Source organism: Mirounga leonina, unplaced genomic scaffold, assembly GCF_011800145.1.
Source record: "Mirounga leonina isolate KUSES-001 unplaced genomic scaffold, KU_Mleo_1.0 Mir_173, whole genome shotgun sequence".
In the NCBI taxonomy this organism is placed as follows: Eukaryota; Metazoa; Chordata; class Mammalia; order Carnivora; family Phocidae; genus Mirounga; species Mirounga leonina.
The window spans coordinates 59,507,958-59,532,402 of record NW_023270447.1 but is presented as its reverse complement, the minus strand read 5'-3'; the positions used below and the strand labels follow the sequence as shown (position 1 = coordinate 59,532,402).

General features: G+C 51.5%; 2 protein-coding genes across 4 annotated transcripts in view; one reads left to right on the top strand and one right to left on the bottom strand.

Moving 5' to 3' along the window:
- RNF220 (ring finger protein 220) overlaps positions 1-1,772 on the top strand; it is a 224,861-nt gene extending 223,089 nt beyond the window's left edge. For all 3 annotated transcript variants that reach the window (XM_035018752.1, XM_035018753.1, XM_035018754.1), the window contains one exon: positions 755-1,772. In XM_035018752.1, coding sequence (XP_034874643.1) covers positions 755-826 — 72 coding nt within the window. In that variant the 3' untranslated portion in view covers positions 827-1,772. The remainder of the gene's footprint in view (positions 1-754) is intronic.
- A 1,396-nt stretch (positions 1,773-3,168) lies between these two features.
- On the bottom strand, positions 3,169-24,415 carry TMEM53 (transmembrane protein 53). Its single transcript, XM_035018751.1, has 3 exons — positions 24,122-24,415; positions 9,229-9,350; positions 3,169-4,661 (listed from the first exon to the last, which is right to left on the bottom strand). The coding sequence occupies exons 1-3, from the start codon at positions 24,396-24,398 to the stop codon at positions 4,008-4,010; spliced, it is 1,053 nt and encodes a 350-aa protein (XP_034874642.1). The 5' UTR covers positions 24,399-24,415; the 3' UTR covers positions 3,169-4,007.
- Positions 24,416-24,445: the final 30 nt, after the last annotated feature.

Below are 24,445 nucleotides of genomic sequence, written 5' to 3'. Positions count from 1 at the left end.
CTGGTGAGGGGGCATGGCGGTTGGGGAGTGGGTGGCGGTTTCTGGTGCTGCCCATATGTCCATGCTCACGTTTGAGCCTGCCGAGGGGAGGGAGGTGCAAGGGGCAGGGGAGAGGATGAGCGTCAAGCACGGCAGCGGGAAGCCGGGATATTCACCCCCCCAGCTTCCCCCATTCTCTCCTCCCCCACCAGGTTTATTAAATCCTCTCCCTCCGTGGGTTCACTGCCTGCTCCCCTCCCCCTGCCCACCCCCAAGGCCCACTCTGTCACACACATTGGTGAGATCCCGGGTCAGGAGGAGGCTGGGTGTGGGTAAGCAGGACTAGGGCCTCAGCCCCTCCCCCTGCCATTACTAAGCTCCTTCTGCTCCTGCCCCTGTTCTTCGCTCCGGAGCAGCCATTAAAATGTCGCCCGGAGACAGCAATAAAAGGCCCGGACGTGGGCTCTGTGTCCTGATCAAAGGCCGCATGTAATCTCGTTAGGGCCGCCGCAGCCACAGCTGGACCCAGCCTTGTTCTCATTACCGGGGCTCCCGCTGCGGGGCTGGCCAGGCGGTTTGATCCTGGCGTCCCCCCAGCACAGGAGCGGGCCTGCCTGCTCGCAGAGGCCCGCCCGTGCCTCCCCAGCCTGGGCTGCCAGGACCGAGGTGCCAGCACACAGCGGGTGCGGGGAGACACGGCTGCAGGCCCCGTGCTCTCGCGGGCAAACACGCGGCGTGGTGTGTGTAACCGGGGCCCTCCCCGTTCTCCCTGCAGGGTGCCAAGAAGCTCTGCCCTCAGTGCAACACCATCACGGCACCCGGAGACCTGCGGAGAATCTACTTGTGAGCTGGCCCCCCCGGTGGGCCGTGCCTCGAGCAGCCCCACCTGCCTGCCTGCCTCTGTGACGTGACCCTCCCCCTTGTACATACTCGCACACAGGTTCCCCCTGTACAGACATGCGCGCGCACACACACATACACACACACACACACACACACAGGACTCTGGAGCCAGAGTGGAGGCTGAGGCCCAGGCCCTGCCTGCTGGCTGCCACCAAGACTGGGGACCGTACCTATTCCAGGTTCTGTCCCCAGGGTGGGGCAAGGAGGTGGAGGTGAGGGGGCGCAGTGGGGCAAGGCTCCTGAGATCCAGCCCCCAGACTGACAGACGGACAGACAGACATGCAAACACCAGACTGAAGCACATGTAATATAGACTGTGTATGTTTACAATGTTGTGTATAAATGGGACAATTCCTCACCCTCCACTCCATGCCCTCCCCTTTGGTTGTATGATTTTCTTCTTTTTTTAAGAACACCTGGAAGCAGTGCCCCCTTCAGGGCTGGCTGGGGGCTCGGCCCATCCACCTCTCAGGGCGCCTGCCTCTCTCCCCGCCATGGTATCCCTTTCCCTCTCCCATGTGCTCGGTGTTCAGTGGTGTATTATTTCTTCCCCCAGACATGGGCCACATGCCCCAAGGGAAACGATCCTCTCCTTAGTCTTAGCTCCTGGGGCTCTTTATAAGGATTTGGGGGAGGGGGGAGACACAGGAAATGGGAACCGAGCTAAAGCAGGGGCTGAGACTGGGGCTGGATGAATGTGCTCCTGGCTGCCCAGCCTTCTGCCAAGAACCATTCCTGGGATTAGAACTGCTGTTCCCAGGGAAAGTGGTCTCCCCCACCCCTCCCACATGGGCCCCACGGTGTGATGCTGTGTCTGTATATTCTATACAAAGGTACTTGTCCTTTCCCTTTGTAAACTACATTTGACATGGATTAAACCAATATAAACAGCTGCTGCCTGTGTGTGTGTGTGCAGGGAGGGCTAGGTGATGGGGCGGTGTGGACAGAGGCAGTTAAGGGGTTAATTCCTGACAGCAGTGTGGGGGAGAGGATTGGATGTGGGTGTGCAAAGCAGTGCGGGGTTGGTCTGCTCACGGGGGCCCTGGAGCACGTCAGTGGGAGTGGGGCAGGGACCTGGACTCCTATTGATGGGTAGGGGCTCCAGGTTAATTCCTTATCGATGCAGAATCGTCAGCTCATTAATCACAGAAGAGGCCAGAGCTTGGGGGTACATAGCTCTATCCCCCAATCTAGAGCAGCAGCAGCTGTAAGCTTAGGGAAAGACACAAACCCCAAGCCTCTGTCCCTTTCTAGGGGCAGAGGGACCAAAACGACCATCTCAGCCCCCTTGGCTTTTTTTCTAAGTGACCCAACACCCCAGTAATAGCTACTGCCTAGATCCCCAGATGGCCTCAGTAGAAACCCCCGGTTGTCCAAGGTGGATTCTCACATCGGGGACTGGAGACGGCACTTCACCAAATCGTCATCCCCAAGGCTGCCCACGGTCAGTGAGTAATCTGCATCCCAGGTGCTCAAAGCTGCAGGTGAGTCCTTTCGTTTACACATTCTCACCAGGCCCATCTTCCCATCTTCCCAAACCCCCCACCTTAGACACACTGATACCTGGGGTGCCCTTTGTGCGTACTACAGAAGAGGGTCCAGTCGGCAGCTCCTGCCTCCTGCACTCAGGTGACAAGTCACCCTGGTTGGAGCCCAGTGAAGGCCGTGCACAGCCCCAGGCCCAGCTTGATGGCACTGAATATCCTGAATACAAGAATCCTGGGGCCCAAGAGTCTAGGGAATGTATGTGGCCTGCCAGAGCAGAGCGGCCCCAGTGATGGCTAAAATTTCGGGAAAGAAGTGGGTAATGCCCAGTTCCCATCAGGCTGGCTCCTTTCAGGTCTCAACTCTCCCTTCTCCTTGCCTTGGACTCAATAGGTCCCTGATGGCTGGTTACTCTCACCCTGGGGGCGGTAGGCTCTCTAATAGGCAATGTTATTAACCCTGAGCGAGGGCATGAAGCCTACCCAGCTGTGGGATCCTTAAGCGTGGTCTCATGGCCCAGGCAGCACTGCCACCTGTTGGCCATGGCTAGAAATGCAACCACACAGCACAGGGATCAGACGCAACGGTCCCTGAGGTCCCTGACGTCCCTGACGTCCCAGAGGGCTGACAAGATGCAGATCGAGCTCGGCTCTGGAGGCAGAGGGTCCATCAGTCCTGAGAATATCAAGGGTCAGCTCCCACCCAGAGCCTGGCTAGCCATCTCCTTTGCTGCCTGTCAAACTTTCCAAGCCCATCCCTGCCCCCCCGCCCCCGCCAAGTCCCTCGAATATCACAGTAAGCTCATTCAATCAACATATTTATTGAGTACCTACTACGGGCCAGCATTGTGCAGCAGTGACTGAGAGAATGCGAGATGATCAAGAACTCGGGCTGAAGTCACCTCTCCTGCCTGGACAGGATCCAAGGGGGTCTCAAGGAGACGGGGGAGTCCTCGCCCTGGTTCTGGTCTTCAGGGCTACTGACTTCGCTTGTCCCAGCTCCTGTGTGGCGCTGCTCTCCTCCTCCTCCCCACTCCATCTGCCTGTTAGACACGTCGCAGCTTTCCTGGCAAAGCATGGTGGACCCAGGCAGGCCCGCCACCTCTGCACCCTCAGCTCCCCTCTCTCTGGCACTGAGGTGAGAGCGGCCCCTCCAAGTGAGCTACTGAGTGGGATCTAAGCAGGTGGCGTCACGCTGCGGGGTGTGGGAGCAGAAATCACAGCCCCTGCGCCAGCCTGACCCTCTCCACACAAAGCTCACCTACCTTTGAAGAAGTTAAAGATCAACCCTGGGGCTCCTCGTCAACCCCACCCTCCCCACTCTGTTAACCCTGCCCAGCCTAAAAGCTATAGGATCCCGTCCGCAGCCCGACTTGCGCCTGCCCAAACACAGCCACGGCGAGACTCCTACGGCAACTTGTCCAGGCACTCCCCCCGCCTAGGATCCCGGGAGAAACGGTTCCCGGCGCATGGCTGCTAAAATTCAATGGGAATTCTCTACCTGCAGGACCACAGAGTCCCAAAGGGCTGTCCGGGAGTTGAAGCAGAAGAGGGCCCCGCCACCCACAGACAGAGGTTGTGGGGAGGTGGGGGGCATTTATTTCTGGAGCAGAGAGGAGTTGGGTGGGTGGGACAAGGAGCTCAGCAGTGGACACAGGTGCGCATGAAGTTGACGCAGAGGCTCGTGTAGTAAGTAGGGTAGTCACGGAGGTGGCTGACGTGCGCAGATGACACGAAGTCCACAGAGCGCACCAGGACCCGGTGTGCCAGGCGAGCCTCCACCATGCGTTCCACGTCCCTGGCCAGGACCACCTCGTCGGCCCTTGAGTAGAGGTAGAGCTCTGGCCAGCGAGAGGCTGCATCGAGTAGCCTGTCATAGAAGTGGGTGTGGAACAGGGCCGTGAGGGGAGCGAGCAGGACATGGAACAGGACCGCCACCAGGGTGAAGGCCACCAGGAGCAGCAGGCGCAGCACTGCAGGCCGGTGCCCCAGGACGGCCGCCAGGGCCCGCAGAGCCCCCAGCAGGTTGCTATCCCCGGGGCCGCTGTCAAAGATGGTGCCCACCACACGCAGGCGGCAGAAGCGCCGATGGGTCTGCAGGAGCTCCAGCACGTATCGGTACAGCATGACACCAGCATTGCTGAAGACATGGAAGAGCAGGGGCTCCTTCTCAATCTCGTAATCAAAGAGTAGCTCAAGTAGCTTCTGGGCCAGAACACGAAGTGAAGGGATGCCCAGGGACTCGGAGAAGAAGACCATGTGCCATGGGGCTGTGTATCGGATCACGATGCAGCCCTGGGAAGAGGAGAGAGGCCGGGTCGGTCCTCAGGGATGGGGGGCGGCGGGCAGGGGGGACTACAAGCTAGCGTCAGAGATGTCCAGCAGCTACAAGTCTAGCAGTGCTCCAGGCACCAGCTCACCACTCACAGACGGGTGCCTTCCACAGTGCAAGGTACTCGCAAGGCCCAGCTGTGGAATAACCACTTCATGCTGGTCACGGCCACCCAGCCCGCTGGGTGAGGACTGGAGCTCGCCCTGGCTGACCAGAACAGTCTTACTCCGGCCCGTGCCTGCCCCCTTACTCCCTGCAGTGCATCCGCTCAACTCCGGCATATTTAAGGGCTCGTGCTTGGCGACACCTTGCTGCAGTGACTGCTCTGCACCAGCCCCACCCTCCCAGGCACAAGGAGCTACCCCCATAAAACCCAACACGCAGACACGGCCTGCATGCCCCAGCCTTGGCCACCAGAGGCCACTCGTGGGCCGGACCGCGTCAGGTCAGTCTCCGGCCACAGGGGCCTGCCGGCAGAACCCTGACAACACAGGCCATGCTCTCCGGCATAGGGGCCTGGCACCCCAATCTGTCTGGTTCCAAGGCCCGGGATCGCTCCTCCCACTCACCCTGAAACTCCAAATATAGGAAACACTGTTGTTCCTCAAATTCTAAAACCTGAGCCAATCTCGTAGGCTTCTGCACCCCTCCATGCCTGGGTCAAGTATGCCTCAAAATCTCCAGACAGATCCTCTTCTAGGTCAGGTAGAAAAGGCAGCCAAAGCCCCATGCCTCAGTGCTAATCCCCTCTCACTGTCCTGTTCGAGAGACAAAGGGCCATTTGTCAGGGGAACTGAGTTAGGCGGGCTCTGGGGTCACACAGGTCTGGGTTCGATTCCTGGCACCACTTATTAACAATAGGGGTGAAGAGCAATTTGCTTCATCTTCCTGGGCCTGTGCTTCCACCTGTAAACTGGGTTAACGTCCATCTCGCGGGGTTATGGTGAAGACTGAATGGAAAAACATACCTCAAGGGCCCCAAACAGGACCTGGCACAAAGTCAACTAATAGTAGCAGTAATTAGTGGCGGCAGGACTGATAACACGGAGGACACCCTCTGACCACAGTACGTGAATGACGCAGAGCTAAACACGATGGTCAGCTGAAAGAACCCTGCCATCAGCCCCCTAACTTCACCCCTCCCGCTGGCTCCAATCTGACATCTGTCCCCGACTCCCCCTGGCACTATTGTCCCCAGGGCCCTGGCATGCCTAAGCCCCCCTCCCAGGACTCTGCAGAGGGGGCCACTGATGCCACCTGGCCCCTCAGGCTCTAGGAAATTTCATCAAGTGCTCTGTTCTAACTTCCCAACGGCATGTGAAATGTCTTCCACCCCCCCAACCAACACACAGCATTTCCCACAAATGCAAACACGCTCCCACATCACACCTCCACACACACGCAACCCTAGAACTAAACGAAGCCCACCCACACCGTATCCCACAGATGCGGACACACGGGGCACCCACCACTCACTCGTGTGCACCCACCACACCATCTGGGAGTAGCCGGCAAGACACCCACATGCACACGCACTGCTGGCAGGTACCCAGTTACACGCTCTGCTCCCTTCATGAGCACACACGCGCACACACACACTCCTCCCCTGGAGCATTCACACGCAGAAATAAACAGCAATTCCTGTGAACACGCCACCTATGAGGACACACACGATTTTGTGCCCTCCAACTCCGCATCACCTGTGAGTGCACACGCGGAACTCCCCCTCTAAGGGCCCAGCACTCCCCAGGAAGGGCACATGCCTGCCAAGCTTCCCCATGCCCGCTGGTCTGGGCCTCACTTTGAGGTTTCCCAGGTGCCTGCATCTCTGCTGCCACCTCCCCAGTCAGATGCTCCTAGAAGTCCCTGCAGGTCGGATCCCAGTCTCCACCCCCCCTCATCCCCCAGCCAAGCGGTTCTCCATCTCTAGGCACACTCAGCCCCGAGGCCCTGCCATGGGTCCTTGCCTCCCTCTCCTGTATTCTCAGTCTCCTCCTTTCTCCAGATTTCTGTCAAACCAATCTCATTTAAAAAAAAAAAAAAAAAAGCCTCAGGGCGCCTGGATGGCACAGTCCGTTAAACACCCGATTCTTCGTTTCGGCTCAGGTTGTGATTTCAGGGTCCTGAGATGGAGCCTCACATCCAGCTCTACACTCAGCAGGGAATCTGCTTAAGACTCTCCCTCCTCCTTGGGGTGCCTGGGTGGCTCAGTCATTAAGCGTCTGCCTTTGGCTCAAGTCATGATCTCAGGGTCCTGGGATCGAGCCACGCATCAGACTCCCTGCTCAGCGGGGAGCCTGCTTCTCCCTCTCCCTCTGCTGCTCCCCCTGCTTGTGCGCGCTCTCTGTCAAATAAATAAATAAAATCTTAAAAAAAAAAAAAAACCAACTCTCCCTCCTCTCCCTCTGACCCTCCTCCCCCCTATACCTGCGTACTCTCTCTCAAATAAACAAAACCATAAAAGCCTCTGCCATTACACTGTGTTCCCCTCTAACTCTATCCCACCCTCTCCCCACCTTCCTAGACAATCTTTTTGACACCTGCCCTCTCCACCTCGTCCCCTCCCACTGACTCCCCTGCACTGCTCTCACCAAGGTCACCCACGCTCTCCCAAATGGCCAAATCCCATGACACCTCTTAGCGCCCATCCTACTTTCCTTCTAGCAGCATTCAGGATCATGCACTCCTAGATATATTCTCTGGTAGCCCCACGTTGGGTGGAGATTACTTAAAACTAAAATCTTAAAAAAAAAAAAAATAAAAGAGCCTTAAGGAACAAAGTAACTAGACGCAATGGGTGATCCTGGATTGGATCCTGGTTTGGGCAAATCAGCTATAAAGGACATTTTGGGGACTGTGAGAGAATCTGAATAAGGACTGGGAACTCAAGAAGATGAAAACAGATTAAGCAAGGTGGAGATCATGATCTGAAAAAAAGCAGGATGCAAAACGTATATTCAGAAGCTGGGACACCTGGGTGGCTCAGTCAGTTAAGCGTCTGCCTTCGGCTCAGGTCATGATCTCAGGGTCCTGGGATCAAGTCCTGCATCGGGCTCCCTGCTCCGCGGGAAGTCTGCTTCTCCCTCTGCCTGCCGCTCACCCTGCTTGTGCTCTCTGTCTCTCTCTCTGACAAATAAATAAATAAAATCTTTATTTAAAAAAAAAAAGTATATTCAGTAGATCTCATTAGGTTAAGAAAAGCTACACACAGAGAAAAGCTGAAAGGATGGGCAAGAACGAGTAAATAGAGGTCATCTCTAGGTGTAGATATGGTATTTTTACTTTCTTTTAAATAATCAAGTATCAGGAGTTTGGAGTTGGAACATTTTTTTCTCCACACCCATCCTGTCCCGACCCCCTTCCTTTCCCAGAGGACCCCTCCGCCAGCCCTGCCAACTCAACCCCGCTGCCTTCCCTGGAATCTAACCCCACACCCCCCACTGCAGTTCCCCCCAGGACCCCTCCCAGCCTCCTCTCTTGACACTTGCCCTTTCTTTCATTCTCTGTTCTGGTCACACTCACCTATTCCTATTCTTCGGCCTGCCCTCAGGGAACTTAGTCCAGTGGAGAAGCCAGACAAAACAGGCCTGGCCCAGTGAGTGGAACTCAGAAGTCGCTGAAACTTAGCTGCAGAGCTATTTGTAAAAGGCGACACCAGAGGACCAGCCTTCTTGGTTGGGGTAAGGCCTCAAGCTCAGAACATTTTCCCCCCGACCCTTCTCCCATTCCAGGGCCACACACCCCTCAGGCCCAGTGCAGATGGAGGCCAGTGGAGGGAGGCTGCGGCGAGGGGCTGGGGGTGTTGACTGGCCTTTCTCCTGGGAGGTCTCCATTCCTCCTCAGCCCAGGGCTTCCAGGTGGCAACCAGGGCTGTCTGTACTGGCGTCTTCCTGCTGAGGAGGGCAGGGCCAGGCCAGAGGCTAAAGATGTGAAAGGGGCTTCCAAAATATAACCAGCTCTCCTAAGGCTCTCTCCAGTTACCACAAGCTCTACATCCAACTCCTGGGGTGGCCTAAGAAGAAGCCAGAAAACCTCCAGCCTGAATCTCTTTTCCAAGAGGCCCTCCTGCTATGGGAATGCGAAGGTGCCACGGTCAACCCTAAGACAGAGACTCACCTGTGCAGAAAAGGAGAACATCCTGGGAGTACTTACTATGCCCAGCATGCTCAGCCCAGGCTCTTGCTGCCCATCCGGGCAACAACAGCCTGGAAGTCTGGGCCGACTCCCCAGCTGGGAGCACATCGGGGCTGGGCTGCGCACCGTGGGGCTTGGGGAGGAAGGAAGGGGAAGCAGGTTGGGGGGCTGAAGGAGACAGACCCGGCCAAAGAGCTGGCAGCAAAGGAGGGATAATCCTGCCAAAGTCCCCATGAGCCCAGCGTCTTCCTCACAGGCTGTTCTCAGAGCCGGGCCTGTCACACTGGCGGTCAGCGGTCGCTGGAGCCCAGCAATGACAGCAGCCAAGGCCGAGTGCCCCCCAGAGCGGCCAGATGCACCCCGGGCGCTGGGTGTCCACAAGCCTGCAGTACTCACCCTTTTGTGGTAGATGGCGCTGTACTTGGCAAGGTTCTTGTCGGTGCAGCCACCCCAGCCCAAGAGAATCACCAAAGGCTGTCGAGTCCCCACCTCCTTCCCGCTGTGGTTGGGGCTGTTCTCTGGAACACAGACACGGTGGCACTGTCAGCACTGGAGGTGGCATGTGGGGTGAGGGTGACTGGCCAATGCAAAGCCAATCTAGCGGTAGGCAGGGAACCAACAGGTGCCAGACCTCGGCACATCCTGCCAGCACGTGTGCCTCAGGTTCCCACAGGGCTCCCTCCTCTATCCCGCCGCCGAAGTGGCATGTAGGCCTCTCAGGAGGCAATGCAGGGTCACTGCAAAAACCCACATGAGGGCACCTTTTTTTAGTAACTCAAAGACATAGCCCAGGCGAGAAAAGTGAGAACTTTCTCCATGCAATTTCACCTTCTAATCCAGAGGTCAGCAAACTACAAGCCATGGGCCAAATCTGGCCCATGGTCTGGTTTTGTATGAACTGCACGCTAAAAAGAATAATGGTTTTTCTATTTTTAAATGGTTAAAAAGAATCAAAAGAACTAATATTTTGTGACACATGAGAGTTCTATGAAATTTAAGTTTGACTGTCCACAATAAAGTTTTATTGGAACACAGCCACGCTCATTCATTTACTTATTGTATAGCTGCTTTCACGATAGAACAGCAGAGTTGACTCGTGGCAACAGAGACCCTATGGTTTGCAAAGCCTAAAATACCTATGGCCCTTCACAGAAAAAAATTGCCAGCCCTATTCTAATTTCACAAGCAGTTGGAGGAAGGAGACCTTGAAAGGAGAAATGGATAGACAGTGCCAACAGGGAGGTAGAGCAGATCCTGAGGGATCACACCAAACCACCCACCCAGTCCTGCCAGAGAATAATCATCGCCAGTATTTACTGAGACTTAACGCTCATAACAACACTATGAGGAATATTACTGCCGATGACGACACTGAGGCACAGAGTGGTTAAGATAGTGGCCTAAGGTCACACAGAAAGTGTACAGCTGGGAATCTGGCGCCTGCTCCCCATCCTAACTAAGCCACTTGAGACCCCCTGTGCCACCAGCACCATCCCCAACTAGAAGCATGTCTCCTGCGGAGATGTGCCAAGGCACAGGCCAGCTGCCTCCTCCATGGCTACTTTCTAAGAGGCTTCCCTGCAACCTCGTTGGTCAGACCTCATCTCATTTCCCCTGCCGAGTAAGGACCCACGCACTAAAGGGGACTTCGGTGCAGGGACTGTCCGTTACTAGTTATCTGCCCTCCTGCAAGGGCCAGAGTGTGCCCTTCCAAGTATCAAGCCACTTGGCTCTACTCAGCTGCCACCTCGAGATTTATGGATGTCGGTGGTGACCGGGCAACAGTAAATTTCAAGGCTAGTTAAGAGGATGGTAAATATAAATCACTAACCTTTGGACAAAAGGAAGACAACAATTTCCTGTAGAAATTAATGTGATTGAAAAGTTCAATGTTCCCGCTCTCCAGCAGTGGTGACTCTGGCCTTCAGAGATTAACTGCCCGCCCCCGGGGGAATCCCAGGCTGGGCTGCAACTCAGCCTGGAGTGGGAGCTGCCTGCGCCTCAGTCCCAGCACTCCCAGGCTCCCCTGATGCTGGCCTGGCCTCTGGTGAGGGAGACGGTCCTACAGACCTAACGCAGGCCACTCCAAATATTCGTACCACCTTTCCTGGCCTGGTGTCCCCATCCCCTGCCCTTCTGGCGGAAAGGCATCTGGGCCGCCCTGGGGCCCATGACCAACCCTGCTGGGGATGAGGACTGCCCATGAAGCTCGGGCCACAGCAGCCTCAGGGGTAGCAATCAACAGCCACCCATTTGGACCTGCCTGTGAATCTCTGAGATCCAGGAACTAGATTTCTGAGACCTGCCCCAGGGAGGCTCCCTTACCTCTGTGCAGCTGTCTGAGCATAGGCTCCCCTCCCCCAGCCTGCAGCGGTCCCCTCCTGTGCCACCACCAAGACACAGCAAAGGGCTTTGGCATTTATCTCAAACACAGAGAAGGCAGCCAAGGGACGCCACACCTCCTGGCGGCCTCCTGAAGTTAAGGCCAGCCCCCACCAGCAGTGATGGTGCATTCCCAATTGAGGAAGGTTCGAACAGCTTCTGCTGGGCCTCTGATCCACCCCTGGACTTGAAACTCCCTTCTGCTCCACCAGGTTTTACAGGCATCCGTGGCTTCGCCAACTCAGGTAGGAATGACTCTTCCCCAGAGAGGCATTTCCATGAAGAAGCTCTCAGAATGTGGATACCCTGAACACACTGCCCTCTCCCAGAGCCCAACCTTTCCGTAGTGCTCCTCATGGGAGGGAACTGGTCCCTCCACTCCAGCCGAGGCTACCCCTGAGCCAAAGCTGCTCCTCCTGCCCGGGGGCATCTCCCATTCCCCCCAACAAAATCTCCTCCCGGGGCCCCACTCTCTCTACGCATTCCTAACTTCAGCCTTCATCCTGACCTCCTCCCACCAGAGCCATGCTGCCCCTTCTGATTCTGTATTTCATGTGCTACAACCCAGAAAGTCCGAGGTGCTCTGGCAACGTGGCTGAGAGTACTGGCGCCGGGAAAGGCCTCCCAAAGGAAGACACACGTGCTGCGCTGCCCTGGAGGCCCAGTAGGAACATGCCAGGAGGAGAGAGGCCATGAGCGGGGGGGCAGGAGGCTCTGGAGATGCCAGGGTTGGTCTCAGGCCCAGCAAGCAGTCCTGGGGGCTAGAAGCCGCGGTGAGGAGCAGGAATGGTTGCAAGAGCTGCTGAGAGTAGCACTGGGGCGCGATCCTGCAGGGCCTTTCAAGCCATGTGTAGGAGTTGGAATTTTATTCCGTCGCAGTAGAGAGCAAATGATGATCCTGAATTGGGGAAGTGGTGGGATCCAACCTGTATTGATTAATGACTTGCACAAGGATTTAATGTCTGTCTCTCCCTTTAGCCAGCAGGCTCTGTGCAGGCAGGCACTGAGTGCGGCGTGTTTATCACCGCCCCCTGCCCAGTGCCCAGCCCCGTAGCTGGCCCATTCAGGCGTGCAGGAGGAACGTGCTGGAATGAACATGTGGCTGCAAAGTGAAGGATGGATCCAAGGAGAAAGAGCTAGCATTCTTGCTCCCCATTGCCCTTTCCAGAGTAATAAAAGTAATTCTTATGGCTATTGTTATTTATTGCCACATCCAGATCATGATTCCTCCATCCTCTCATAAAAGCCCCTGTTCTTTTTATGCTTATCCCACTGGCCATATCACCCTCGTCCCTCCTGTGGCTGACATCTCGGGGCCTCTGGCTGCTGCGCCTCAGGGGCAAGGCTTGGGCCCTGACTCTGTCTCTCATTTATGCTCCAAGACTTCCCATGACCCGGTGCCGGCAATCAAATCCACCCCGTAAGCCATCACAAACCTCTCTGAAGTCCACATCTCCTTCCAGCTCTTACTACCCCTCTTTCCCAGCGCCAAGAAAACCAGTAATGGTAACAGGAAAAAGAGTATTATGTGGCAGGCACTGTTCTAAGCACTTTATGTATCAACTCATTTAATCTTTACAACACTCCCGTGAACAATGTACTGTTATTATTCTCATTTTGCTGATGAACAACTAAGGCACAGAGATAACAGATAACTGGCTCAAGGTCACACAACTAGTAAGCAGTGAAACTGGAATCCAAACCCAAGCGGTCTAGAGACCAGCTTGTAGAAACTGCCCCCGCGGCGCCCTGGGTAACAAAACCCAAGCCCCCAGGCTGAACCAAATCTCTACCACCTCAGCTCCAAACGTGTACACGTAGCTGCCTTTGTCCATCAACAGATCCAACTCTGACATCTTCTGCCTCCTCCTCAGGGACCGGCCCCCCCAGCAAGGGCCCCAACAGATGCTGCCTCACTGGGTCCTGCAACCATTCTCGGAGTTCGTTACTATTGTTCCCATTTTACAGATGAGAAAACTAAAACACAGAGAGAGGAAGTTCCTCTCCCCAAGACCATGCAGCCAGGAAGCGGCAGAGCCAGCATCCATCTCTCTGGACCAGCACGGCACCCTGCTCTCACCTCCAGGACCTCACACGCGCTCCCTCGTGGGGAGCCCCCTGGCCAGTGTGCTGAAGCTCCATGTTTATGGCTTGGCTAATGCCCACCCCACCTCCTGAGTCAGCTCACTGTTCACTTCCAGGAAGCCTCCCCTGAAGCCTCCCGCAACCCCTTCTCATCCCCCACTCCCAATCGCCAGACTGGGTTAGACGCCCCTCGGCCGTACCGCCACGGGGCCCACCATCACCATGTCTACGCTTGCCATACTGCCGGGCAGTGTCCGTTAGGAACAGGGAGGAGGCTGCTGTAACATGGAAGGCAAGAGAAGGCAAAGGCCTGAACCCCAACAGTGGAAGACAGGTAGGAAGGTGGAGGGAAAGGACGGGGACAAGAGTAATTTTGGAACATGGATCAAAGGTCTCAAAAACATGCCATCTTTGACACAGCAATTTCACTTCGGAGAAAAAAAAAATTAATCATATGGAAATATTTGATAATACATGAAGCAAACTAGAGACATACATGTAAGAGCTAAACCATAAAAAAGAGAACACAGGAGTAAATCTTTGTGGCCTGGCATTAGGCAACGGTTTCTTGGACATGACCAAAAGTGCAAGGAATAAAAGAAAAAAAAAAGATAAATTGGGATTTCATCAAAATTAAAAACATTTGTACTTCAGAGGACACCATCAAAAAAGTGAAAATAACAACCCCCACAATGGGAGGAAATATTTGTAAATCATATATCTGATAGGGGGCTTGTATCTGGCATGTATCAAAAAACCTCTTACAATTCAACAATAAAAAGACAAACAACCCGATTAAGATGGGCAAAGGATTTGAATACACATTTCTCCAAAGAAGATAGACAAATGACCAATAAGCACATGAAAAGATGCTCAACATCATACTCATTAGGGAAATGAAAATAAAAACCACAGTGAGGGGCGCCTGGGTGGCTCAGTTGGTTAAGCGTCTGCCTTCGGCTCAGGTCATGATCCCGGGGTCCTGGGATCAAGTCCCACATCGGGCTCCCTGCTCTGCGGGGAGCCTGCTTCTCCCTCTCCCCCTCCCCCTGCTGGTGTTCCCTCTCTCGCTGTGTCTCTCTCTGTCAAATAAATAAATAAAATCTTTAAAAAAAAAAAACAAAACACAGTGAGATCCCACGTTATACCCACTAGGATGGCTATAATCAAAAAGTCAGATAGTAACAAGTGTTGATGAGGATGTGGAGAAATTAGACCCTCATACACTACCGGTAAGAACGCAAAAAGGTGCAGCCAGTTTGGAAAGCGGTTTGGCAGTTCCTAAAAAAACACTAAACATCAAGTTACCACAGGACCCAGCACTTCTACTCCTACGTCATCACACACCTAAGAGAAGTGAAAGCATGTGTCCACACACAAACCTGTACACAAATCTTCATAACCACAAATATTCACAAGAGCCACCACGTAGAAACAATCCACATGCCTATCAATAATGTGGTATATCGGGGCGCCTGGGTGGCTCAGTTGGTTAAGCGTCTGCCTTCGGCTCAGGTCATGATCCTGGAGTCCTAGGATCGAGTCCCGCATCGGGCTCCCTGCTCAGCAGGGAGTCTGCTTCTCCCTCTGACCCTCCTCCCTCTCCTGCTCTCTGTCTCTCATTCTCTCTCTCTCAAATAAATAAAATAAAAATTAAAAAAATTAAAAAAAATAATAATAATGTGGTATATCCCATGCAACGAAATACCATTTGGTCATAAAAAAGCAATGAAGTACTAACACAGGCTACAACATGGATGAACCTTGAAAATCTATGCTAAGTGAAAGAAGCCAGCCATGGGGCGCCTGGGTGGCTCAGTCGTTAAGCGGCTGCCTTCGGCTCAGGTCATGATCCCAGGGTCCTGGGATCGAGCCCCGCATCGGGCTCCCTGCTCAGCGGGGAGCCTGCTTCTCCCTCTAACTCTCCCCCTGCTTGTGATCCTGCTCTCACTGTGTCTCTCTCTGTCAAATAAATAAATAAAATCTTTAAATAAAAAAAAAAAAAAGCCAGCCACAAAAAACTACATATTGCATGATTCCATTTATATGAAATGTCCAGAATAGGTAAATCCATAAAGAAGCAGAGTAGTGGTTGCCAGGAGTTAAAGGGAGGGGGGAATGGGGAGTGACTACTAATGGGTATAGGGTTTCTTCTGAGGTGATGGAAATGTTCTGGAGTTAGTGGTGATGGTTGCACAATTCTGCGAATATACTAAAGAACAATGAATTGTACAGCTTTAAAAGGGTGAGTTTTATGGTATGTGAATTCTATCTCAATAATGTTATTATTTTTGAAAATTAGTAATAGGGTTGCCTGGCTCGCTCAGTCTGTAGAGCATGCGGTTCTTGACCTTGATGTTGTAAGTTCAAGTCCCATGGTGGGTTTAGAGATTACTTTCAAAATCTTTTAAAAAATTAGTAGTAATACATTAAGTGAAAAAGCATGTTGAAAAGCAGCATATACAACAGAATATATACATATATTTAGAGGTGCATATATATTTATGTATATACATATACACACATATATTTATGCATAGAAAAAAACACATCCAATACTAATAGTAATTATTTCTGGGACTAGAAGCAATTGCTTTTTCGTTATTTTTTTTAACCATTTTCTAAAATCAACATGTATCGCTTTTGCAATGAGAGTTAAAATGTTATTTTAGCTCCTTGGTAAGGCAGAAGTATTCTTCTCAACCCTCATGATTCTTGAGCACCCACAAAACAATTTAATCTCACAGGCTCCCTGTCCTCTAGAATTTCTCAACAAAACAATACTGACACCAATAATAGAAGAATTACAGATACATATATTGTACAACAGTTCAAGTCATAAAACTAAAGCATAAATTAGATTATGTATATCCCAGGGGCATGTGAAGAAGACAAAGGAAAGGCTGACAAGGCATAAGGGTCTATGGCACAATATATGCTTTTTATCTGTAAGCCAGAATCAAAATGCAAAGAATCTGTTTTCTTTTTAAAATGCAAAGAATAAAAGGATCCTCAGTTTCTTCTACTCCCAGAAAAACTTTCTAGATTCTCACATATCTAGTTCCGGTATTTTTTTAAGTAAACGCTACCCCCAACATGGGCTTGAACTCATGACCCCAAGATCAAGAATCACACGCTCTACCAACTGAGCCAGCCAGGTGCTCCACAGTTCCCATATTTATATATTTAAAAATTTCCTTTTTTTTTTTTTTTACTTTTTGAAATAAGAGCCTAGGAAAGTAGCACAGTATCTTAAGAGTACATACGTTATAAAACCATATCTGAATTCAAGACAGGGAGACAAACCAAGAAACAGACTCCTAAGGATAGAGAACACACTGATGCTGGGGGAGGAGGGAGTGGGGGAATGGGTGAAACAGGTGATGGGGATTGAGGAGTGCACTGGTCATGATGAGCAGCGGGTGCTGTATGGAAGTGTTAAATCACTATATTGTACACCTGAAACTAATGTTACACTGTATGTTAACTGGAATTAAAAACTTTACAAAAATAAAAATAAAACAAAACCTTATCTGAGTCCAAATCTCTGGCTCGCCATGAGTAACTATGAAACAGACCTTGCGCAAACTCCCTAAACTTCAAATTCCTTATCTGTAAAATGGGGCTATTAATATATAGATTAAATAAGATAATGTCTGTCGAGGGCTTAGCATGGTACCTGGCACAAAGAAAGAGTTCAGTGAACCCAAGATACTACTCCTTCACGAGCAGCACATGTGTCCTATAGAAAAGGAGAAAATGAATGTCTAATAAAATTGGAATCCCACTGTTTTGTAATCTGCTTTCTTCCATTTAGCAATATATTGTGAACCTCTCTCCCTGTCAGCTTACATATTTCTACATCACTCTTTTTAGTGGCTATGGAGCGACTGTAGAATATTTCATAATTTGTGGTGACCAATCTCCCATTATTGGACATGATATTTCCAATTTTTACTATTATAAAAGGACTCTATTGGACACCTCTTTCTTTGTGTGTGTCCTTAACTGTGTCCTAGAAATGGAACTGTATTCAAGCAACACTTCCTAATGTCAACAAGAATCTGCATGTACTAGCTGAGGAGTGGAGCTCTAGAGTTGAAATCTGGGATAACCTGGGGTAAGATACCTCAGCGCCCTGGAGTTTCTGTTCCTCGTATGTAAAATGGAGTAAGACCTCTCCCTCCTTCACAAGGTGATTGCCATTAATAATAGATGCTCCTGGCAGGCCTAGTATGTGAGCAGGACATAGTCAACAGAAGAAGGGCAAGAGAAACCCTGGTGAGCTCACAGAAAGGAGACCTGTACACAGTCCACCAGGTCTAGATCTCAAATCTAGAGCCTAGCACAGTACCTGGTACAGAGCAGACATATTAGAAAGGGTTTTTATTAATGTGTGAAAGAGACTGTGATTCCAAAAAATATAGGAATACCTTGGAGATATTGTGGGCTCATTCCCAGACAACCCCCCAAAAATGAGTATCATAATAAAGTGAGTCAAATAAATTTTTTGGTTTCCCAGTGCATACATATGTTTTCAATATACTGTAGTCAATTAAGTATGTGGTAGCATTGTCTAAAAAAAACCATGTACATACCTTAACTTAAAAACATTTTATTGCTGGGGCTCCTGGCTGGCTCAGTCAGTACAGCGTGCGACCCTTGACCTCGGGGTTGTGGGTTCAAGCCCCACATTGGGTGTGGTTTACTTAAAAAAATTAAAAAATAAAATCTTTTAAAAATACATTATTGCTTGGGACACCTGGGTGGCTCAGTCGGTTAAGCATCTGCCTTCAGCTCAGGTCATGATCCCAGGGTCCTGGGATCGAGTCCTGCATCAGGCTCCTTCCTCGGCAGGGAGCCTGCTTCTCCCTCTCCCTCTGCCTGCTGCTCCCCCTGCTTATGCTCTCTCTCTCTGACAAATAAATAAATAAAATCTTTAAAGAAAATACATTATTGCTAAAAAATGCTAACCATCATCTGAGCTCTCAGAGAGTCATAATCTTTGTGTTGGTGGAGGGTCTGGCCTCGATGTTGACGGCCGCTGCCTGGTCACGGTGGTGGGTGCTGAAGGCTGGGGTGGCTGTGGTGATTTCTTAAAATAAAAAAAGAAAGTTTGCCACATTGATTGACTCTTCCTTTCAGAAATGATTTCCCTGTAGCATGTGACGCAGTTTGACAGCATTTTACCCACAGCAGAACTTGTTTCCAAATTGGGAGTCAATCCTCTCAAACCCTGCAGCTGCTTTAGCAACTAAGTTTATGGAATATTCTAAAATCCTTTGTTGTTATTTCCAATCTTCACAGCATCTTCACCGGAGTAAATTCCATCTCGAGGAACCACTTTCTTTGTTCATCCGTAAGATGTAACTCCTTGTCTGTTCAGGTTTTATCGTGAGATGACAGCGATTCAGCCACATCTCAGGCTCCAATTCTAATTCTGGTTCTCTTGCTCTTTCTTGCAGCCTCCTCCACTGAAGTGTTGAACCCTCAAAGTCACCCACGAGGGTTGGAATCAACTTCTTCCAAAGTCCTGTTAATGTTGCTATTTTGACCTCTTCCCATGAATCACAAATATTCTTAATGGCACCTAGAATAGAGATTCCTTTCCAGAAGGTTTTCAATTTACTTTGCCTAGGTCCATCAGAGGAATCACTCTGTGGCAGTTACAGCCTTAAGAAATGTATTTCTTAAATTATAGGACTTGAAAGTTGAAATTATTCCATGATCTATGGGCTGCAGAATAGATGTTGTATTAGCAGGCATGAAAACAACATTAATCTCATCATACATCTCCATCAGAGCCCTTGGGTGACCAGGTACATTGTCAATGAGCAGTAATATTTTAAAAAGAATCTTTTTTTCTGAGCAGAAGGTCTCAACAGTGGGCTTAAACTATTCAGTAAACCATGGTGTAAAAGATGTGCTGTCATCCGGGCTTTGCTGTTCAATTTATAAAGCACAGGCAGAGTAGATTTATCATAATTCTTAAGGGTCCGAGAATTTTCAGAATGGTAAATGAGCACTGCCTTCAACTTAGAGTCACCAGCTGCCTTAGCTTCTAGCAAGAGAGTCAGCCTGTCCTTAGAAGCTTTGAGGCTAGGCATTGACTTCTCCTCTCTAGCTATGAAAGTCCTAAATCACATCTTCTTCCAATATAAGACTGTCTCATCTACACTGAAAATCTGTTGTTTAGTGTAGCCACGTTCATGGATTATCTTAGCCAATTCTTCTGGATAACTTTGCTGTGGTTTCTACACCATAACTTGCTGCTTCACCTTATACTTTTATGCTGTGGAGACGGCTTCTTTCCTCTAACCTCATGAACCCACCTCTGCCAGCTTCCAGCTTTTCTTCTGCAGCTTCCTCCCCTCTCTCGGCCTTCAAAGAATTGAAAAGAGTTAGGGCCTTGCTCTGGATTAGGCTTTGGCTTAAGGGAATGTTTGATCTTCTACCCAGACCACTCAAACTTTCTCCATATCAGCAGTAAGGTTGTTTTCTTATCATTCATATGTTCACTGGAGTAGCACTTTTGATTTCCTTCAAGAACTTTTCCTTTGCCTTTGCAACTTGGCTGTCTGGTACATGAGGACTAGTGTTCAGCCTCCCTCAGCTTTCCACAGTCCTTCCTTAATAACCTTAATCATTTCTAGCTTTTGATTTAAAGTGAGAGACTTGTGATTCTTCATTTCACTTGAACACTTAGAAGCCACTGTAGGGTTATTAACTGGCCTAATTTCAGTACTGTGTCTCAGGGAATAGGGAAGCCCAAGGAGAGGCAGAGGGAAGATGGAATGGTCAGTGGAGCGGTTAGAACACACACAATAGTCATCGATTAAGTTCACTGTCTTATATAGATGGGGTTCGTGGCACCCCAAAACAATGAAAATAGTAACATCAAAGATCACTGATCACAGATCACCACAAAAAATATAATCATAATGGAAAAGTCTGAAATATTGTGAGAATTACCAAAATATGACACAGAGACACGAAGTGAGCAAATGCTGTTGGAAAAATGGAACCCATAGACTTGCTTGATGCAAGGTTGCCACAAACCTTCAATCTGTAAAAAAAAAAAAAGCACATCTGCGAAGTGCAGTAAAGCAAAGCACAATAAAACAAGGTATGCCTGTAAATTAAACTCCTCTGTTTAAAAAAAAAAAAAAACAGGGGGCCACACAGGCAAGGAGAGTTTGAAGTCCCAACTCACTCTTCACTTGGGCCTCTAAGGCCTCTCTGGTGTGACAGCTCTGTGGGACCACCTCAGTCCCCCCACCCCTAGTGCCCTTCTGCGCTTTCTTTGCTCACCATCTACCCATCAGCCCTGTGAAGCTCTAGGTCCAGCCTGGGCCACTCTTCTCCAAGAAGCCCACTGCAACCACTGGGGCCCACCACGGTGTTCAAAACCACTCCAGACTATTTCCCAGGTGCCAGTAAAAGCTTCCTGAAGATTAAGTGGCCTTTTTTTCTTTCCCCACCTTTTTTTTTTTTTTTTGGCGAGTGCTTAGCAGAAGAGCAGGTTCACAATAAAACCTGGGCTCACAATAAACCCGTCACTTCCCCTCTCTGTGACCTCCAAAGGCCTTCCTTGTACTCTAAGGGTAAGCCCCTTGTCCAGACCCTGTGAATCAATTATTTCTGAAAATGTTTACTGAACATGAGAGCAATACAGTGCTGTTAAGAAGGCCTCCTGGCCTGCCAGCAAGCAAAGAGGGGCCCTGGGGCAGGACTTGGCTGACCATTCTCCGGGCGGGAGAAGGGGCAGCGTAGCCTCAGCCTGGGATGTCAGGGCATCTCTGGCTCGGGCCCGCAGAGCTGCCAAGTGACTCCATTCAGCTCATTTGGCACCTCATCCTTGGCAGGCCCTAGCAACAGTGAGCAAAACCATCAAAAGCACTACAAAAGGGATCCCTGCTCTGGGAGCCAGGAGAACAGAACCTTCCCCAAGGAAATGAGGTGGGAGCAGAGTATTAGGAGGGGAAGGAGATCACTGGTCAGATAAGGAATCAGAGAGATTCCAGGTCCAGGGATCAGCTTCAGCGAAGGCCCAGGCCGACTACTCTCCCAGCATGGGCAGTCACAGATACTGGCTGGTGGGATTCCCAGCAGAAGGATCCTAGGCTGCCCAGCCTGGGCTCTGAACGATCCCAGACCCGCAGCTGCCTTCTAGGTAACTAGGTAACTGATATGCCAGCAGCAGCTGCTCGCCTGTCAACTCACAGCAGTGCTGGGCACTGCAGTTTTGATCTTCAAACATGGGGGAAAGACATTCCAGAAACCAAACATGATTGTCCTACATACTTCTCCACCATTAAACAGCAAATGCAAAAGAAAGACAATCTCCAGGATCCCCACAGGCTAACCCCACGTGAAGCCATGTCAGCCTGGAGGGAGCTCTCTGCAGATGGGAAACAGATTCAGGGGACCACGGTGCTGTTATCTCCCGCTGAGGGGTGCTACAACCTCTAGAGCTCAGCTCTGGGGCATGCGCTTTGAGAGGGAAAGGCATGATGAACTAAAGCTGATCAGATGGAGGAGATTCTTAGAACCACATCAGAGGAAGGACAGCTGACGACGGCCCTAGAGATATTTCTCTTGGAGAACAGAGATGTGTGGAAGGCATGAGCTGACCTCTTGAAGAGAGAAGAAGAGAGATTATCTTGCTGTGTTGCGCCCACCCCGACCCTCTAGTCCTGCAGTTACCACATCATTGTGAAACCACCTGCTTATAAATCCTCACCCATCCTGAAAACCACAGCTCCCTGAATGGAACCTGTGCATGACTCACTTCTGAGGCACCAGCAACTAACTGGCAGCCAGGACCCAGCAAATGCTGAACTGAAAACAGAAACGACAGGAAGGCCTATTATGGCTCAAGAAAAGGAAGTGCTTTCTAACAATCCCAGTTACCTACAGCAGGCCAGGATGTTTGGGAGGAAGCATCCTATCAGAGAAGGGTCTGGAAGCAACAGAATACCCTCATGCTGGTAGGACTAAATGGCCCCCTGAGGTTTCTTCCAATTCTAGGACCCCGCCTCCTGAAGCAGTGAGGGGAGCCACAAGCAGAGGAGATACACTGACACGCCAGGCACACACATCCAGTCACTGTCCTGTAAACCCTCACAATCCCGTGAAGGAGGCACCATTATAATTCCCATTTTACAGTGGAGGAATCCGAGGCTCAAGAAGGTTCAGTAATTTGCCAAAGCCATAAAACCAGTAAGAGGTAGAAGTGAATGGCAAACCAAAACCACCAGGCTGCCCACCTGGGCTGAGAGAGAACATCTGCCCTCCTATGCACACAGTGGGCAACTCCAGCCCTTTGCAGCTGGTGGCTCTCCAAGGGCAACAATATTAACTGGCTTCATCTCCCCCTGAGGCCAAAACTTTTCAAAAGCATTTTTACATCCATAAGCCCAAGAGCCCTACGCCACCATACCCAGCTCTAAGGCAACAGAATTGGTCTAGGGCCATCTGTCCTGTGGGAGCCTAGGGGCTGCCCTCTCCTCCTAGACCCCAACCAAAACACAAGATGCTATGGGAGGGGCTTGGGGAGGCTCTCCAGAAGGAGGCAACATCTGAGCTAAGCCTTCAATGACGAACTGGACAAGGACAAGCGAGGGGGCAGTGCGGGGCAGCAGAGGGGAAAGGGCATTCCAGACAGGAGCAAAGGCGGAGAAGCAAGAAGTGTGTGGAGAATCACAAGCAGTTTGGGTTGCCAGAACATAAAACGCAAATTGAACAGTGGAAGGACACAATGATCAAAGAGATAAGCAGGGGCTGCTAAACTGCGAAGGACTTTGAATGCCACGTGAGGAAACCTGAACTTGATTTATCCTGAGGGCAATAAGGAGCCACCGAAGGCTTTGAGGCAGACCGGTGACAAGAGCAAACCTCTCTATTAAGGAAGATCACTGTGGTAGCCATACCAGAGGCTGAGCTGCTGGCAGTGAGACTGGAGGGCGGAAAGGCCATGTGAACTAAAGCAGGGGGAGACATGCTGGGCTCAGTACCTCAAGCCTCCTCTATCATAATTCCCTGTCGGGGCCAAACTTTCCATTCTCTGGGCCCCCAATCCAACTCTCACTGCAGGCCTGCTCTACAGGCTACTCATTTTGTGGAGTCTCCCACACAACTGTCTTTAATGATACGACTCTAGGGAGGAGTAATGTTAATCATTATATTTACTCCATGCCAGGCACTATGCTGGGTCCTTTACACAAATTACCTCAGTTGTGCAACCAATAGCCCTGGAAGGGAGGTTACTATCGGTAGCCTCGTTTTGCAAAGGATCTGAACAGACTTCTACCTGAGGGCAGAGACTGCTCGGTTCACCCCTGCCAAGGAGAATGGGAGGGATGAGTCCCGTGTCCCGGGCTTCTACAAGGACCCCCGGGAAAACAGTGGGTGGAAAATAATGGGTGGGTCCCCTAGCCACAATCGCCGAAGAGAGGCTGGAAGTGGGAAGCCTGAGCCCAAAGGAATCAGGACAGCCCCTGCCCTCGGCAGCCTTCAGCTGCGAGGAGAGAAACGAGGGCACGGACCTGAGAGCTCCAACTGAAAAGACAGAAATAAGCCCCCAACGGAGCCGAGGCCGCAGGGAAGGGGCGGGGCTCGGACGCGGCGACCACTCCGGGGGCGGGGCTTGCACGGGGGTGGGGCTCTGTGGGCCCGACCAAGTCCGGGACCTGCGGGACCCCGTGAGGGGGCGGGTCGCGAGGGGGCGGGACTCCGAGAGGGGCGGAGCCACAGCTGTGCTTGCGACCCACAGACTCGTTCGGTTACCTCCCCACGACTGGACCCGACCCTCGTTCCATACCCTGGCTCCAGCAGGGCTGATCCGGGATCTCGATGGTGTAGTCCAGCTCAGCCGAAGCCATGGTGAAGGCGCCAGCCCTCAGCACGGGCCTCCACCGGAACTCCCGCTCGCGCGCCCGCGCCTCACCCGGGAGCCTCCCGGGTGCTGCCCAATCACCACCCACCTCTTCCGTCGCTGCCCAATCCCTGAGCGGCGCTCTGTGACCTCCAGTCTTAGCAACCGCCGAGGCTCTCTCGGAGCCTCTCCCGGCACCCCACGGCTCGGCCCTAGCAACCATGCCCCGCCCCGTTCTAGCCCTGCTTCGCAGCCACTGGCTGGCTCGCG

Coding starts and splice junctions, on each gene's coding strand:
- TMEM53 (XM_035018751.1), bottom strand. CDS start 24,398: ATGGTTGCTAGGGCCGAGCCGTGGGGTGCCGGGAGAGGCTCCGAGAGA. Junction 9,351..24,121: donor TCAGCCCTGCTGGAGCCAGG/GTATGGAACGAG, acceptor TCTGTGTTCCAG/AGAACAGCCCCAACCACAGC. Junction 4,662..9,228: donor GCGCCATCTACCACAAAAGG/GTGAGTACTGCA, acceptor TCCTCTTCCCAG/GGCTGCATCGTGATCCGATA.